Below are 16,583 nucleotides of genomic sequence, written 5' to 3'. Positions count from 1 at the left end.
AACGGGGGGGGGGGGGGGCAGCCCGCAGCTCCCCGCCAGGGGGCGCCGCTGTGCCCACCCCGGCAGGCAGGCGCGCGTGGTGATTGGTCAAGCCGATCGCAGGCTCCGCCCCCCCCTCGCCGCTATATAGTGCGGGGCCGGGCGGAGCGGGGGCGGTGCCCGAGTTTGAGTCCCGCGGCCGCCGGTGTCCTCCGCTCCCCGCTGCGGAGCCCCCGCCCCGCCGGGGCCCGCCCGGCCGCGGGTGAGTGCGTGCGGCAGGGCTGGGGTCCGTGTGCTCTGCGGGGGGAGTGGGGTCAGGAGGGGTGCGGGGGTAAGGCCTGGGTCTGAGAGCAGGCGTTTGGTTGGGGTCGGGCCCATGTGGGGCAGGGTCGGGGGCCCCGACCTCGGGAAGGGGGCTCTGTGGGCCGGGATGGGGAGGGGTTCCCGGTGGGGCGGGCTGCAGAGCGGGGCTCGGGGGGCAGGGCTGGAGGCCCAGCCCGGCGGTTCCTCCGGAGCTGGAGGGATTGCCCATCCCGGGGCTGCTGGGGACCCCGGCCCAGCCCCGAGGGGAGATAGGGGCTGCCTGCCCGGTCCCGGCGCCTCGGCGGGGCTTTCTCGGTGCCGGGCGCCGGGAATGCCTGACACGCAGCTTCTCCCGGCCCTCCCGAGCGGGGAGCGGGCTGGTGTCGTCTTACACGCCTTATATAGCCCGCACCGGGCCGGCGGAGCGGGGCACGCTGGCCCCCAGCCCTGCGGCCTCCGCCGCCACCCGGCCGTCCGGTGCGAGGGGCGGGCCGGGCGTGGGCCCCCCTGAGCCCGGCTGGCAGCGGCAGGAGAAGGGTGCCGGGGGGCCCGTTCAGGTGAGGGGTGTCCGGAGGCCGCGGCTGCCCGGGCCCTGGCCGGCTGACAGCTGTCAGTGTGGCCCTGGCAGGCAGTGCAGCGCCGGGATTGCCGCCCGCCGAGCCCCGGCTCTGAGCGCACAGATGGGCTCGCTCCCAGGTACCATGTGCTGGGCCAGCTGCCGGAGCGCTGCTCTGCCAGGCGCCTCGGGTGCTGTCCCGCAGCTCCTGGGCTGCCGCTGCTCAGCCACCCGGCAAAAACACTTCTGGTTCCCATCCTTCCCTACCCACTCCCACTTCTCCGTGGTCTGAAACGGTCTTGGCTTTCAGCAGCGTGAGTTTCTGGGATGCTGCAAGGGATAACACATGCCAGGTTTGGGTGAGGGAGGGCAAAGCCAGCGGGTGCTCCACTGTGAGTGCCAGCGGGGCTATGCCTCACTCTTTGCACTAGTCAGCATTAGTCTTGGCTCTGACACTGCTGGAGAAGATGCTGATAGATTTGGGGTGCGTCTCTAACCACAGTGTAGGATGGTCAGGGTGGAAACATGACCTGTCTCCTGTCCTGTTTTGTCAGGCACCGGGCCCCTTTCTTGCTTGCTTTCCTTGCGTTTTTCCTGTGTATTCTAATGCCAGGATCACACCCTCTTCCCTTGCAGAGATGGATGACATGGAGTCCTACAAGGTGATGCTGAATGGGCCAGCGCCCTGGGGCTTCAGGCTGCAGGGAGGGAAGGATTTTAGCATGCCACTCTCCATCTCCAGGGTAAGAGAAGCCAAGACCAGTGATACCAACCCTTCCTCCTGCCTCAGGGCTGGGAAGCCATGGTGACTGCATCCAGGTGGCTGAGGCAGAGATATGTGGGGGATGTAGATGAGCTGGGGCCCTGGGAATGCTGCATCCTGCCCTGCTTGGCTCCATGTAGCCTCCTTGGTGCCTTATCAGCTGCAGTCCGGCTCGGGGGTGTTCCGGGCAGAGATGTGAAATGCTGCACGGCCTCTGCAGAGTCATTCTGCTGCTTGGGGGGACCGAGGAGGCCCCTTCCTGAGCTTGCCCACCGCAGGGGGGAGGGGAGCTGCTCTCATGTCTCTGAACTGTGGGGCCAGCGTTCCGGTCTGCACTCCAGTGCTGGGCTCAGCGTCCCAGGACTCAGCCTGTGCCCTTTTGCCACTCTGTTGTGTGCTTCCCAGCTCTGCACCTGAGCTGGCCCCTGAAATGGATGGGGGGAAGGAAGCCTGTGCTGGTGCCTGCACTGAGATACGGCTGCCTTCACAAAACCAGCCAATTCTGGCAGCGTGAGCAAGAGCCGCTGTGCTGCTGGTTGTGGCTGAGGTACCTGATGTGAACTGCTCCCGCTGTGGTGCTCACCCAGGCCATGTCTGGCTCCTGGCTGTGTGTGTGTCCTTGTCCCTGAGCAGCCTGGTCCCTAGGGTGGGTGCTGGCCGGGGCTCTGGCCACACAATTGCCTTATAAGCATTGGAATGTGACTGCCTTGCCCGTGCCGTTGAGGCTGCTGGCACGATGATGCTTTTGCAAGGATCGCGTCGCTCGTGGCACTGAGAGCTGCACGGGGCCTGCCCCTGGCACGAGCCTGGCACCGTGTGCCTGTCCCAAGGAACACGGGTCTCTGCAGCACCCACACAGACCCCGAGTGCTCTGTGCGAGGCTGGAGCTGCCAGCGCCGCTGCCCCGGGGCCTGCAAAGCAATGCTGAGCACAGAGACGATGCTGAGCACAGGGACGATGCTGAGCACAGAGACGATGCTGAGCACAGAGACGATGCTGAGCACAGAGACGATGCTGAGCACAGGGACGATGCTGAGCACAGGGACGATGCTGAGCACAGAGACAATGCTGAGCACAGGGACGATGCTGAGCACAGAGACGATGCTGAGCACAGAGACGATGCTGAGCACGGAGACGATGCTGAGCACAGGGACGATGCTGAGCACAGAGACGATGCTGAGCACAGAGACGATGCTGAGCACAGGGACGATGCTGAGCACAGGGACGATGCTGAGCACAGAGACGGCTTCAGCGGGTTTATGCACTAAAAAATGTTTCCCTTGGCTGCGAGCCAGGGCTTAACAAAGGGTCTGGTTGGATGGAGGAGCCTCCCAGGGCAGGGGCCTCTGAAGCAACATCCCTGCTGTTCAAGCAGTCCAGTGCTGCCCTCGGGGCTTGGGCAGGGCAGGCAGGAGCAGGGAGCGTGTTCCCAGGGGATGTAGCCAGCTTTGGCTGTGCTGTGGGGAGGGTTGTGGGTTCTGCCTTATGGGAAGGGGTGACCCTGCACCCCAGAGGCATCCCCAGCCCTAAAGCTCATGCCCAGAGCATGCTGCTGTCCTTGGTCACTGCTTCCCTTGAGCAGGGTCTGGCTGCACTGCCAGGCCTAGGGCTGCTAGAGCAGGCTGGAAGGAAGTGTCCTGCCCTGGCTTTGAGGGCTGCAGTGAGGCCCTGCTCTGTGGGGCAGGGGAACACACGGGGAAGGCAGCACTGGTGTGTGCTTTGGCTCTTGGCTGTGTCCATCACCATGACACTGCTGGGTGAGCTGCGAGGCTTCTTCAGCTCTGTGGCCACATAAAGGAGGTGGCACCCTGGTCCTCTGCATATTTCTTGCATGGTAAGGGGCTCTGCTGGGGCCCTGACACCTTGGCTAGGCAGGCTGCAAGAGCCTGCAAGGTCTTGAGCTGCTGTAGTGGAGCCAGGGTAAGGGCTTGTGTCTGGTGGCCTGGATATTGTGTGGAGGAGAGACCCTTGGTGCTGCTAGCAGGACAGGCTGGAGGATGCTTCCTTGGTCCCAGTGCAGGTGCCTCATTCCCCTCAGTGCTGTGTGAGGCTCTGTCTGGGTGCCCAAGCCAAGGGCACCTCACTGGGTGCAGTGATGGAGGCACTGGGAAACAAAGGGCTGGCTGGGTGGAGGGGGAGGAAGGAAGCCCTGGAAGCAGGAGGGCTGGCACTGCCACGGCTCCTGCCTGAGCTGGCACCTGCCGAAGGGGTTTCCTGGCGCGTGGAGCGGGAAGGGCAGCGTGGCGATGCCAGCCAGGCTGGGCGCGGTGTGTGACGCAGCTGTGAGCTCTCCCCTTCCCATACAGCTCTGAAAACCTCTCCCAGATCCCGCTCCTGCTTCCAAACCTACGCAGTCACCTCGTGCCTTCCCCAGCCCTCCAGGGCAGCAAGCTGGGGCTTGCAGCGGTGCGGCCGGGAGCCGGCCGGCGCCACTTGATGCCCAGGGCACCCTGTGGTGCTGGGCAGGAGGAGCGGTGCTGGGTGGTACAGGGACACAGGAGGAGGTATCCATGTACCGCTGGGGTGGCAGTGGGATGCAGGTAGTGCCGGGCCGCAGCCAGCCTGGCTGTGGGGTTTGGGCTCACGTGGAGGACCAGTGCTGACGTGTGGAAGGGGAGCACAGCTCTGGGATGAACCGGGCCCCACGCATGGGCAAGGAGGGGCTGGGGCTCGTCGCAGGGTTTTCTCAGCCCTCTGACAGCGCTGGGAATCTGGCTCGCTCCTTTTATGTTCATGTTGAACAGGACTTGAGGAAATACTTGGTCTGGGTCCAAGTGCCTCAAGTTCTTCTGTGCTGGAGGAGCAGGAATGGCTGCAGCCTACCCACGTCTGTCTGTCTGTCAGTCAGTGCCTGCGAGCTGTGTGCGGTGCTCAGGGCCCTGCTCACCTTCCGCTGTGCATCCCCGACGGGAGGGGAGGGCAGCCTCTGCTTCCCATCACAGGCCCAGCGCAGCTCCGAGCCACAGAGCCATGCTGGGGACAAGGCACATCCCCGGTGCGGGGGATCCCATGGCCGTGCTCCCGCCTGCCCCGGCGGGGTGAGGCCTCAGGGAGCTGTGTGGGTCCGGGTCGGTGTCTCCCTGCCCTGGGGAGTGCTCCCGCTGTGGGAATGAGGTAACGTCTGCACCAGGAGGCAATGGGACGGGTGCCTGGGGCTGCCTCCCCCATCCCACTGCTCGCCCCGGGCAGTGAGCTGGACGTGCCTGTGGTTTGCAGCCAGGCGTGGGCTGTCCGGCGGGTCCTGACTCACTGCGCTCGCTTCCCGCAGCCGGATGGCTCCGAGGGGCGGCCAGGCCTCCTGCCGGGGCTGAGCCAGCACCGCTCTGCTGTTCGGTGTCATGGGGACTGGGCTCTGGGTGCTGGCATGGCCCCAGCTGTGCCAGAGGGCAGGGGGGCAGTGCTGACTGGAGGGGCCAGTGCCCCGGGAAATGGGGGTGATGTGTGGGTCCCTACTTCCCTCTCATCAGGCTTGTATGGGTGTCCTTAGCTGGGACCCAGCTGATCCCTACTGTCATGAGGATGGGGTGTCCCTGTGTGCCCACATCAGCCATGCTGGCTCTCCTTAATTCCATCTGTCTTTCAGCTGACGCCGGGTGGGAAGGCGGCGCAGGCTGGTGTGGGAGTGGGCGACTGGGTGCTGTACATCGACGGGGAGAGCACCAGCTCCATGACACACATCGAGGCCCAGAACAGGATCCGCGCCTGTGGGGACAGGCTCAGCCTCACACTGAGCAGGTGGGATTTGTGGGTCCTCGTGTGGATGGAGCAAAGTCGCTGTGCCCAGTGCCGTCTCCTGGCATCACTGCTCCTTGCTCGGAGCCTGGCAGCCCCTGGATGAGTCCAAGGGCTCTGCTTGGCTGGATGAGCCTTGTCCTGGCCACCAGCCCTCTCCTGTGAGCCATGGGGCAATGTCAGCAGTCCATGGCTCCTCTTGGGTGGGGGCTGCATCCTCGGGGTACCGGTGTCCTGGTGCTGCCCGGGCTGGTTCCAGTACCTGTCTCTCCATCTTCTCTCTTGCAGAGCTCAGAACCACATGGGGAAGCCGCAGAAGGTACGTGTCGCTCCTGGTGCTGCAGAGGTACCTCAGCCTGGTTTCAGGGGAGGGGAATCCTTTCGGAGTGTAGATGGACAAATGGACTTTGCTCCTGGGGCCTGCAGGCGTTTGTGGGGACCGGGGTGTGTTTGAAGGGCTGGAAAACTCCCCTCTGGAGGAGCAGCCCCAGCTGCTTCACTGCAGGGGATCGGAGGGAGCAGGGTCTGTCCAGCGGGCACCCAGGCCATGGCTGCTGCCTGCCTGTGCCCCTGCCAGTGCTGGGTGTGGGCAGGGGAGGAGGACAGGCAGTTGCTCATGGCCTAAGGGCCCCATGTTTGCCAGTGCTGGGCAGTGCCCTGGCACGGGGAGCAGGGCTGGGGCCGGTGACCGGTGATTCCTGGATGGAAGCCACCTGCATGCGTTCAGCTTTGTGCTGCGGGGCAGTTTGGATGGGTGTGTGCATGCTCTGCCCTGCTGCCTGCAGCAGCCAGTGTCTGGGCACTTACTAATTTTGCAACAGCTGTCAGGCTTGTGACCTGCAGAGCGAGGAGCCAGCCTGGCAGAGCCCAGTACCCTGCGGTGCACATGCTGTCCGGCTTCCCTGCCTGCTGCGCTGCCTGGCCCCTTGCATGCTGCTTGACGTGTGAGCCCGTGTCTGTGTGTTTTGTCTCGCTCAGGACTCACTCCCCTGCTCTGAACCCCTGAAATATAACTTCGCTCCCAGCACCGCCCTCAACAAAACAGCCCGGCCCTTCGGGGCAGGCTCGCCTCCGAACCCACGGCCTGGGCTGGTGACGAAACCCGTGACGTACGCGCCCCTGGCGCCCGCCTGCACCCCCCAGCACAACGGGTACGTTGCCGTCTGTCCTGCTCCCCAAGGATCGGGGGGACCTCACTGCCCGGCCCTGCTGTGCCTTGCATGCCAGGCCCCAGGGTGGTAGCGGGTAACGGTGCCCATGCTGGGGGTCCCCGGTGGCCGGTGCTGAGGTGGCACAACAGGACTGTCACGCACAGCCATGCACGTGCCGGTCCCTCGCTCAGGGACGTGTCAAGCCTGTGGGGAGTCCTGCAGGGCACGGCATGGTGGCTGCAGCAGGACGTTCACTGGCATCTGTGGCAGCACAGAAGCGGCAGCTGCGCTGTGGCCACCAGCCAGTGCCTGCCCCGGGATGTCCTGCTGCTCCCATGGGCTCCCATGGCTGCCAGGACAGGCTGGGCACAGTGAAGCCCTCACACCCCACGCAGCGCTGTCCTCGCCCTGCTTGCAGGGAAGAAGCTCCTGGCTTTCCAGGCTCCCCAGCCATGTGTCTGGCAGCTGCCGGTCCCAGCCCCTCCTGCCAGGAGCTGCTGTGGTGCCCTGAGACAGGGCAATGCGGGGGGTGCAGCCCTGGCTGCCCTGGGCACCCAGGCATGTTTGGGGGGGACTGAGGGAGGCATGTTGTGGTCTGCTGGTGTCTGCCCCTGTGCCCCAGTGTGCTCCCAGCCCTGGGCAAGCTGGGCATGAGTCTTGGGGTAGGGGAACTGGTGCAGGCCATAGGTGAGCTCTGCGAACTTCTCAGGTGCTGCGGGTCTAATTTCTCTTTCCTTTTTCTTTCTTTCTCTCCTCCCTTTCTGTTTCCCTCTCCCCTACAGGTGCTGAGCCTTGACAAGTCAGTAAGCCTTTTGCCTGCTCTTTCTGTCCTCCCTGCATGCCTCTTCCCTGCTATTGGCAGGCCAGGGACAGGCAGTGTGTGCTGCTCTTCCCATGGCGTGTGTCACTCCTGGCAGCATGCTGCCCCTAGCCTGAATGGCAAGCACTGCCTGTCTGCTGGGGCCCTGGAGTGTTCTCATGCATGGTCCCTTTCCTCCTCCCCAAGACATGTCTTAGTTGGGCAAAGGCTGTCAGCTGTGCTGGGTATCATGCCCAGAGCCAAGCAGGCATCACTGCCATGGACACCATATGTGTTCATTGGGCTCTCATGCAGCTGCCCTGCCAGTGATTTATTTACCTTGGCTTATTCTTGCCCTGTCCTTTCCACTGCTGGCCCATGGGACCAGTCTTACAATGCCAGGAACGGTGGTCAGTTCCCTCCTGACATGGAGGAGGAGTAGGGGATGTGGGGAGCAGGCAATGTCTGGGGTCTCAGGTACTAATGTGCTGCAGTTCTGGCCTGGGGAAGGTGTGGGGCAGCCCCAGGGAGGTGATGCTGTGGGGATCTGTCAGATTTGACAGACCACTTTGTCACTCGCAGGCAGCCCCCGGAGCCCCCCAGCACCCCTGTATATGACCCCATGAAGTTGCGGCTGATAGAGGATGCTGAGAGCTGTCAGCCCCGCTCTGGGACCTCCCAGTCCCGCTCCTTCCTCAAACTGGCCCGGCTGACGGGCACTGATGGATGTAAGTTCCCTCAGGGGCTGGCGCTGGCAGCCTGGGGGTGCCCAGCTTTGCCAGGGCCACTGCAGCCAGATGACCTGGTGTATTGTGGTACCGAGTGTTGGCTTAGGCCCTGTGTGGTCTCTCTGAGCCGCTGGGAGCTGCCCAGGGCTCTGTGTGTGCTCGTGGTGGTGCTACTGGGCTGGGACCATGCTGTGCCCCATGCCCAGGCAGGGCTGGGTGTTGGGCAGGAGGGCAGCAGGAGGAGAGGGCAGTTTTCCTGCCTTTCCTTTTCCTTCCTGCTGTGCCTGGTCCTCGGTGGCTGCAGAGTGACTCTCTCCTCCTTTCTCTCCTGCTGTGCTCAGTGGAGGACCATGAGGATGAGCTTGTTAAAGAGCCCAGGTAAGGGGAGTGTGCACCAGGGTAGCAGCAGGAGCCTTGATGGTGCCACTCAGGGCTGAGCCCACCAGCTGGTTTGCGCTCACTGCTTGCAGTGACTCTGAGGAAGCTCTTTGTCCCCTTGTTTCTTCTCTCCTGTCCTGTGGCTCCATCCTCATGTTCCATCTCTGTTCTCTAGCTTTTCCTAAGCTGAGCTCTTGATGGAGCTGCAGAGCCTGCCCTGCACTCGCCACACGATGGCACGATGGGCACCACCAGTGCTCAGCCACCGATCTGACCATCACCTCAGCAGGGTCCTGCCTGGGCACCCACCTGCAGGGCTGGCTGTCCTCAAGCACAGTGTGCCAGGCAGGACCCATGGGCACTGCTGGCACTGAGCTGGGGAGGCTGAGCTGCACCGTTGCTTCTGGAGCAAATGAGACCTGGAGGAGGCTGGTGGCACTGGCAACACCTTGCTGGGGGGAGGCATTGGGAGGTGCTGGGAAGTACCTGGACCTGGGGCACAATATCCTGTGGGGTTGTGAGGCAGACGGACAGATGGGGATGAGCATATCACCAGCGTTCCTGTGGAGCTGGTCAGGAATGAAAGCTGCTGGCTTCTCTGTTGGGCTGGGGGTGTGTATGGGAGGGACGCACTGAGCTATGGGTCAGTCACTGAGTGCTCTGCCGCCGTTTTTCTGATGCCACAGGGATGCCTGTGAGTCTGGCTGGGACAAAAGGGGGCTGTGGCATGTGCTGGTGCTGAGGGTCTGGAGTGGGTGTTAGTGTGTGTGAGGGCAGTTTTGGGATCCCTGCCCTGTGCCCAAGCAGGGCCATGCACGGTGCCGGCTGAGCACCTGCCTCTGTCACTCGCAGGCAGCCCCCACAGCCGCTGGAGTCCCCCAGTATCCCTGTGTGTGACCCTGGGAAGCTGCGGCTTGTAGAGGACTCTGAGAGCTGGCAGCCCCGCACCGGGACCTCCCAGTCCCGCTCCTTCCGCAAACTGGCCCGGCTGACGGGCACTGACAGCAGTGAGTTCACACAGGACCTGGTGCTGGCTGCCTGGGGGTGCTGGGCTTTGCTGGGGCAGCTGGAGCCTGGCAGAGGCTGCATCGTGGCATCATTGTGTTGGCTGTGTCCCCACGTCCCCCTGAGTCATGGGGGTTGCCTGGGGCTGTGTGAGGGCTCCTGATGGTGCCGCTGGGCTGGGGGGTGCTCTGCCCTGTGCCTGGGCAGGAGGGTGGTGGGAGGAGGTCTCAGTTTTCCTGCCTTTTGTTTTCCGTCCTGCTGTGTCTGGTCCTCGGTGGCCAGAGCCTAACTCTGTCTCCTCCTTTCTCTCCTGCTGTGCCCAGTGGAGGATCGTGAGGATGAGCTTGTTAAAGAGCCCAGGTAAGGGGAGTGTGTGTCAGCACAGCAGCAGGAACCCCCATGGTGCCCTCTTGGGGCTGAGCCCACCCGGCTGGTTTGCACTCACTGCTTGCAGTGACTCTGGGGAAGCTCTTTGTCCTGTTGCTGGTTTTCTCTTTCATCCTCCTCTGTTCTCTGCCTCCCCCAGAACTGCACTGTTGGCAGAGCCACGTGGCAGGCGTTGCCAGCATTCACTTATTGCTCTGACCATCACCTTAGGAGGGTCCTGCCAGGCTGTCCCCAGCCAGACCTTCCCTGTGCTGGATGTGCTGGGCAGGGACCTTGGGCACTGCTGGCACTGAGCTGGGGAGGCTGAGCTGCACCAAGGAGGATGTAATGGGTAGGGGCAGCTGGTGGCACTGGCAACACTTTGCTGGGGGCACTGGGAGGTGCTAGACACATGCCTGGGGCACAGTGTCCTGTAGGGCTGCAGGTGGCTGTAAGGCTGGTCATGAGTGAGTGCTGATGGCACCTTTGTGGGGCTGCAGATGCATAGGGAGGGATGCACTGAGCTGTAGGTCAACCCCTGACTATAGTGCCGCCGTTTTTCTGATGCCACAGGGATGCCCACGGGCCTGGCTGGGGCACAGGGCAGCAGCGGTAAGTGCCAGGGTGCAGCAGGGGGGTTGGCATCTGCGAAGGCTATTTTGGCATCCCTGCCCTGTGCCCAAGCAGGGTCCGTGGTGCTGGCTGAGTGCCTGCCTCTGTCACTCACAGGCAGCCCCCGCAGCTGCTGGAGCCTCCCAAGAGCCCTGTGTGTGACCCTGGGAAGCTGCGGCAGGTAGAGAACGCTGAGAGCTGGCAGCCCAGCTCTGGGACCTCCCAGTCCCGCTCCTTCCGCAGACTGGCCCAGCTGACGGGTGCTGACAGCAGTGAGTTCACACAGGACCTGGTGCTGGCTGCCTGGGGGTGCTGGGGCAGCTGGAGCCTGACACAGGCTGTTGTGAGGGCTGGCACCCGGGTGTTGGTTTAGGCCACGCGTTGTCCCTCTGGGCTGGGTGGGAACTGCCCAGGGCTGGCTCACAGTGGTTGGGCTGGGGCCGTGCTCTGCCCCGTGCCCAGGCAGGGCTGGTTTGGGGCAGGAGGGTGGTGGGAGGAGAGGGCGGTTTTCCTGCCTTTCCTTTTCCTTCCTGCTGTGCCTGGTCCTCGGTGGCCGCAGACTGACTTTGTTTCCTGCTGTGCTCAGTGGAGGATCATGAGGATGAGCTTGTTAAAGAGCCCAGGTAAGGGGAGTGTGCACCAGGGTAGCAGCAGGAGCCATTCACTCCTGTAAGCCACTCACTGCTTGCAGTGACTGCAGAAGCTCTTTGCCCTGTTGTTGTTTGTTCTCTCCTCCCACTCCATCCTCACATTCGGTCTGTCCTCTCACTCTCCCAAAGCTGAGCTGTTGATGGAGCTGCAGAGCCCGCCCTGCACTCGCCACACGATGGCCCCTCCAGCACGCAGCCACTGATCCGACCTTTCCTGCGGGGGGGGGTCCTGCCCAGGCACCCGCCGGCCAGTCTGGCTTCTCCAATGGGGATGTCCTTGGAGTGTGTTCTCCCTGTGCTGGGCAGGACCCTTGGGCACTGCTGGCACTGAGCTGGGGAGGCTGAGCTGCACCAAGGTGTCCTGGACATAATGGGTAGGGGCAGCTGGTGGCACTGGCAACATCTTGGTGTTGGGAGGTGCTAGACACGTGCCTAGGGCACAGCGTCCTGTGCGGAGCTGCAGGGGTCATGAGTGAATGCTGATGGCATCTGTGGGGCTTGTGCCTCTGTGGGGCTGGGGCTGCATATGGGAGGGATGCACTGAGCCATGTGTCAAACACTGACTGTTGTACCGCCGTTGTTTTTAATGCTGCAGGGAAACCCATAGGGGTGGCTGGGGCACGGGGGAGATGTGGTGGTAAGTGCCAAGGTCTGGCAAAGGACTTGGTGTCTCTGAAGGCACTTTTGGTATCACTGCCATGTGCTGCAGTGCCGGGCAGGGTCCGTGCACAGTGCCAGCTGAGTGCCTGCCTCTGTCACTCGCAGGCAGCCCCCAGAGCCGCTGGACCCCCCCAGGAGCCCCGTGTGTGACCCTGGGAAGTTGCGGCTGATGGAGGATGCTGAGGACTGGCAGCCCCGCACCGGGACCTCCCAGTCCCGCTCCTTCCGCAAACTGGCCCAGCTGACGGGCACTGATGGATGTAAGTTCCCTCAGGGCCCAGCAGTGTTGGGCTGCCTGGGGGTGCTGGGCTTTGCCGGGACAGAGAGTGCCTGGGACAGGCTGTGTGGTGATGTGGCACCAGGGCTTTGGTTGTGGCCACTGTGAGCCAGTGGGAGCTGCCCAGGGCTCTGTGTGTGCTCGTGGTGGTGCCGCTGGGCTGGGGCCGTGCTCTGCCCCGTGCCCGGGCAGGGCTGGGTGTTGGGGCAGGAGGATGGTGGGAACAGAGGGCAGTTTTCCTGCCTTTCCTATTCCTTCCTGCTGTGCCTGGTCCTCGGTGGCCGCAGACTGACTCTGTTTCCTCCTTTCTCTCCTGCTGTGCTCAGTGGAGGATCATGAGGATGTATTTGTTAAAAAACCCAGGTAAGGGGAGTGCACAGGGCGGCTGTGGGGCTGTGTGTCCCAGACAGGACCTGCTGGGCGCTGCTGGCACCAAGCTGGGGATGCCAAACTGTGCCATGATGCCCCAGACACAGAGGGTCCAATGCAGCTTGTGGCACTGTTAAAACCTCACTGGGGTGGTTGTGATGTTTGGGCACCACCTTCACATGGGGTGTAACATCCTGTGAGCTTGGCATGGGCTGTGGGGTGGTTGGGCAGAGCTGGATGAGTTTCACCTGCTTCTCCCTGTGTGAGGACAGAGAAGGGAGCTGGGGCTGTGTTACGGGGTGCCGGGCAGGGGTGTTGCACAATGCCCCTGTTCTCTCTTCCCCTCTATGATGCTTCCTGCCCTGGCACTGTGACCACTGTGTCCCAGCTGTGTCTGGTTTGCTCTGCTGCAAATGAATGCTCCTGGTTTTGGAGCTGTCTCCTTGTCTTTGCTCTGGAGAGGCACAGAGCCCCTGGCTCTGCCTCTGTCCCTGTCCCCCCTCTTGGCTGGGTTGTGCTTGTCTGGCCCTGCCTTCCCCTGCCTGCTCCCCAGCCCAGTGCTGGCAGCCTGGGGGGACACAGGCCTTGTTCCTCCTAGGACCAGCCTGGCCCTGCATAGCTGGCAGGGATGGCAGAGCCCTGCCTGTCCCCAGCTGTGCCAGAGCTGGGCCTTGGTGCTCCCCACTCCATGTCAGGTCCAAGTCCCCCTGCACCCTGGTGGAGCTGGGGGTGACTATCATGTGTGAGTGAGAACCCAGGGTCTCTGTGGTCCCTGGGGTTCTTGGTCACTCTGGAGCAGCCCAGAGCTGATGTGAGACCCCAGCAGGCCTGTGCACCCTCCCATTGCTCCCCAGAGCACCACAATGGGTGCCAGAGACCCCGGGCACACTGTGTCTTCGCAGGGCTGAAAGTGCTTGGCTTGGTACCCATCATCACCAAACCAGCTGCTGGCTGGGCACATGGGCTTGGCCAGCTCCCACCTGCTTGTTCCGGTGGGGGAGTCCTGCTTGTACCCACACAGGCCCATTGAGCAGTGGGGTTGAGTGGGGCAGGCTGGATTAACTGCTTGTTCTGTAGCCAGGTCTCCGTGCCGGACCCATCCCCGGGAGCAGGGATGAAGACTGAGCCAGGACTGGGTGAGCAAAACTTTTCCGGTGGTCTCGGGATGAGCGGGATGTGGGTGCCGGGGGAAGCTGCTTGCCCATCTATGGATGCTGGGAATGGGCTGCTGAGGGATCAGAAGCCCTGTCCTGGAGCCCTGTGTGTGTGCAGCCCCCAGGACCCCCACCGCCACCCCTGGCCCTGCCAGCCGCCCTCCCTGGGCTGTGGACCCCTCATTTGCGGAGCGCTACGCCCCAGACAAGACCAGCACGGTGGTGAGCAAGCACAGCCAGCCGGCCACCCCGACCCCCATGCAGAACCGCAGCTCCATCGTGCAGGCAGCACAGCAGGCCCCCGAAGGGCCTGGCCGCACACCGCTCTGCTATAAGTGCAACAAGGTCATCAGGTGAGCCCTGGTCACCACCACCACCACAGCAGCATCCTGAGCCCGGCATGGCTGATGTGGCTCTGTCCTGCTGCAGGGGACGCTACCTGGTGGCGCTGGGACATTATTACCATCCCGAGGAGTTCACCTGCTGCCAGTGCAGGAAGGTGCTGGATGAAGGCGGCTTCTTTGAGGAGAAAGGCTCCATCTTCTGCCCCAAGTGCTATGATACGCGCTACGCACCCACCTGCGCCAAGTGCAAGAAGAAGATCACAGGGGTGAGTATCCCTCAGTCTGCCCCACACCTCCCATCTTTAATTCCTGCTCACCTATGGGCTCCTTCTCTTCCCATCCTGATCCCATCCCATGGGATCCCTTGTCCCTTTCTGCCTTGGATGGGACTCCCCATGGCACAGGGTGGTCCTGCCCCTGGCTGATGGTGGCTCCTCTCCAGGAGGTCATGCATGCACTGAAGATGACCTGGCACGTCCAGTGCTTCACGTGCGCTGCCTGCAAAACTCCCATCCGCAACCGTGCCTTCTACATGGAGGAGGGACAGCCCTACTGCGAGAGAGGTAGGACCTGGGGACCCCATGTGTCATCCTACATGGCACTGGGGCATCATCAGGGCTCAGCAGCTGCCCACAGTGGTGACGGCAAACTGTCCTGCACTGCGGGGCTCCCCTAGGCCACAGGGAACACAGGGACCCCACTCACGCAGCCCTGAGCCCTCCATCCCAGTCCTCCCGGGATGCTCCTGGGGGTAGTGCCATTGCTCCTGTGTTGCCATGGTGATGACGCAGGATGTACATCAAAGGCGAGTGCTGCATCCTGGGAGATGAGGTTTGCCTCCTCCGTGCGCCTGGGGCACCCTGCACAGCACAGGCATCTCTCCCGGGTGTCTCAGTCATCATGCCCCTGGGGCTGGCAGCAGGTTGTCCCCAGGCTGTGACTGTGGGATCCTGGCTGTGCAGCAGCCCTGCTCCCCTGGCTGAGGGGCTGCAGTGCTGGGGAACACTGACCTGGGCTCTGCCTCTGCTCACAGACTATGAGAAGATGTTTGGCACTAAGTGCCGCGGCTGCGACTTCAAGATCGATGCTGGGGACCGGTTCCTGGAGGCGCTGGGGTTCAGCTGGCATGACACTTGCTTCGTCTGTGCGGTGAGCCATGTGCCTCCTTCCTGGGCTGCTGGCGGGGCTGTGGCTCTCCCTGGTAGTCGTGCCATGCATGGGATACACCAGCAGCAGGGGGTCCCTGATGCAGCAAGGCTTTCGCCATTTGGCCCTGTGCTGGTGGCTCAGAACCCTGCCCTCTGCCATCTGCACCACACCAGTGCTGAGCTCTGGGCTATGGGGGGAAGCCAGGGGCTGTTTCAGCCCCCCAGACCTGACCTCCTGTGTTCTCTTCTCCCCAGATCTGCCAGACCAACCTGGAAGGGAAGACATTCTACTCCAAGAAGGACAAGCCGCTCTGCAAGAGCCACGCTTTCTCCCACGTGTGAGGGGTGGGAGTTCAGCTGTGCCCACATGTGCCCCTGGCCCTGCATGCTCCTCTCACCCTACCCCTGCTGTCCCCAGGGAGCCAGGCTGGGCCCTCACCCTTTCCCCTTGCTCCTGCCTCTTTCCTGGCAGCTCCTGGCCCGGCTCCAGCCCAAGGCAGTGCTGGGTCCAGAGCCCCTTATAGCTGTGTCTCCTGACTGGCCCTAGGAGCCCTGGGACAGGGATGCTGCATGGATCTCCTGCCCCCCGGCCATGCAGTGTGGTGGCTGTGGTCCTGCTGAGGCTGCAGCTGGGGGAGGGTCTGGCACAGCAGAGCTGTTCCCTTGCTCGGCTGGGGCCCTGCTGCCTCGCAGCTCAGCACTGGGGCAGGGATGCTCCAAGCACATCCCTGACTGGGTGAGGACCAGCCCCCTGCCACACTCTCTCCCATCTTCCCTGCTGTGTGCTCAGTGTGTGGGGCTGGAGCCCTGGCCCCGCTCCCCTATGGGCTCCTGCCTGCAGCAACCTCCTGCCCACCCCACACACTGCTGCGGTGGCTTCCTGCCTAACCCAGCTCTGTGCCAGGGGTCTCTGCCTTATGTCCCCCCAACCTAGGCCCACGGCTCTGCTGCGGCTGGCGTGTGGCAGCACCCCCACTATGGCTGTGCCGGGGCGCAGGGCATGGCTTCCTACCAAAGAGTGCTCTGCCACTGCCGTCCTGGGCCTGTGAATGCCTCTCCCAACCCCACGCTCTCCAGTCGGGTTGTTGCTGATGTAGCCACGGTGCTTTTAGTGCCTTAATAAACACTTCTGTGCAAGTGCCGCCTGTGTCAAGGCCTGTGGTTTCACCGAGCGAGGCGCAGCCGGCTGGGAAGGTTGTGTTCAGCCCTTGCCCTGCTCACTCCCAGGGCCTGACTCAGCTCCTTCCAGCTTTCCAGGGAAAATCCTGGCCTCGCATTCCACCTCCTCTGCCTGGGTCAGCGTGGGCTGAACTCCTCGTCACTGGGCTTGTCCCTGGGTCTTCATAGCAAACAGGACTGCTGATGGAGGCAGTAATTACTGGGGGGCAAAGCTGCAGCAAGGGAGGATGAGACAGGGTTTGGACCCTGCAGGGTGGTCCCTGCTTTACCCAGTTGTGTCCCCTGGTCCCTGCTGTGCTCTGGCCTTGGGTCCTGCTCAGGGACCAGGAAGCGGGGGCACGCGTGGGCCACGTGCATCGTCTCTTGGCGCGCTCCAGCATAGATCAGCCAAGCGCTTGCTCATGGATGCAGCTGCTGTCCCACAGGATGG

General features: G+C 63.1%; 1 protein-coding gene across 1 annotated transcript; it reads left to right on the top strand.

Moving 5' to 3' along the window:
* The first annotated feature begins 146 nt into the window (after positions 1–146).
* PDLIM7 (PDZ and LIM domain 7) lies at positions 147–16,115 on the top strand. The gene is made up of 17 exons (XM_034066961.1): positions 147–241; positions 1,475–1,581; positions 5,185–5,336; positions 5,622–5,652; positions 6,312–6,421; positions 9,242–9,543; positions 9,718–9,754; positions 10,490–10,644; positions 10,959–10,995; positions 11,788–11,942; positions 12,286–12,322; positions 13,406–13,464; positions 13,601–13,835; positions 13,912–14,092; positions 14,269–14,389; positions 14,860–14,975; positions 15,230–16,115. Exons 2-17 carry the CDS (start codon positions 1,477–1,479, stop codon positions 15,314–15,316), a joined length of 1,920 nt encoding a protein of 639 aa, XP_033922852.1. The 5' UTR covers positions 147–241; positions 1,475–1,476; the 3' UTR covers positions 15,317–16,115.
* Positions 16,116–16,583: the final 468 nt, after the last annotated feature.

Source organism: Melopsittacus undulatus, chromosome 10 (genome assembly GCF_012275295.1).
Source record: "Melopsittacus undulatus isolate bMelUnd1 chromosome 10, bMelUnd1.mat.Z, whole genome shotgun sequence".
Lineage (NCBI taxonomy): Eukaryota > Metazoa > Chordata > Aves > Psittaciformes > Psittaculidae > Melopsittacus > Melopsittacus undulatus.
The sequence above is the reverse complement of the archived record's forward strand: the minus strand, read 5'-3'. Positions and strand labels throughout refer to the sequence as shown.

What these genes read in the sequence shown, in the direction of transcription:
- PDLIM7 (XM_034066961.1), top strand. Translation starts at nt 1,477, where the DNA reads ATGGATGACATGGAGTCCTACAAGGTGATGCTGAATGGGCCAGCGCCC. An exon ending in GAGCTTGTTAAAGAGCCCAG is followed by an intron (nt 9,755 to 10,489) that starts GTAAGGGGAGTG and finishes TGTCACTCACAG; the next exon opens with GCAGCCCCCGCAGCTGCTGG. An exon ending in ACACTTGCTTCGTCTGTGCG is followed by an intron (nt 14,976 to 15,229) that starts GTGAGCCATGTG and finishes TCTTCTCCCCAG; the next exon opens with ATCTGCCAGACCAACCTGGA.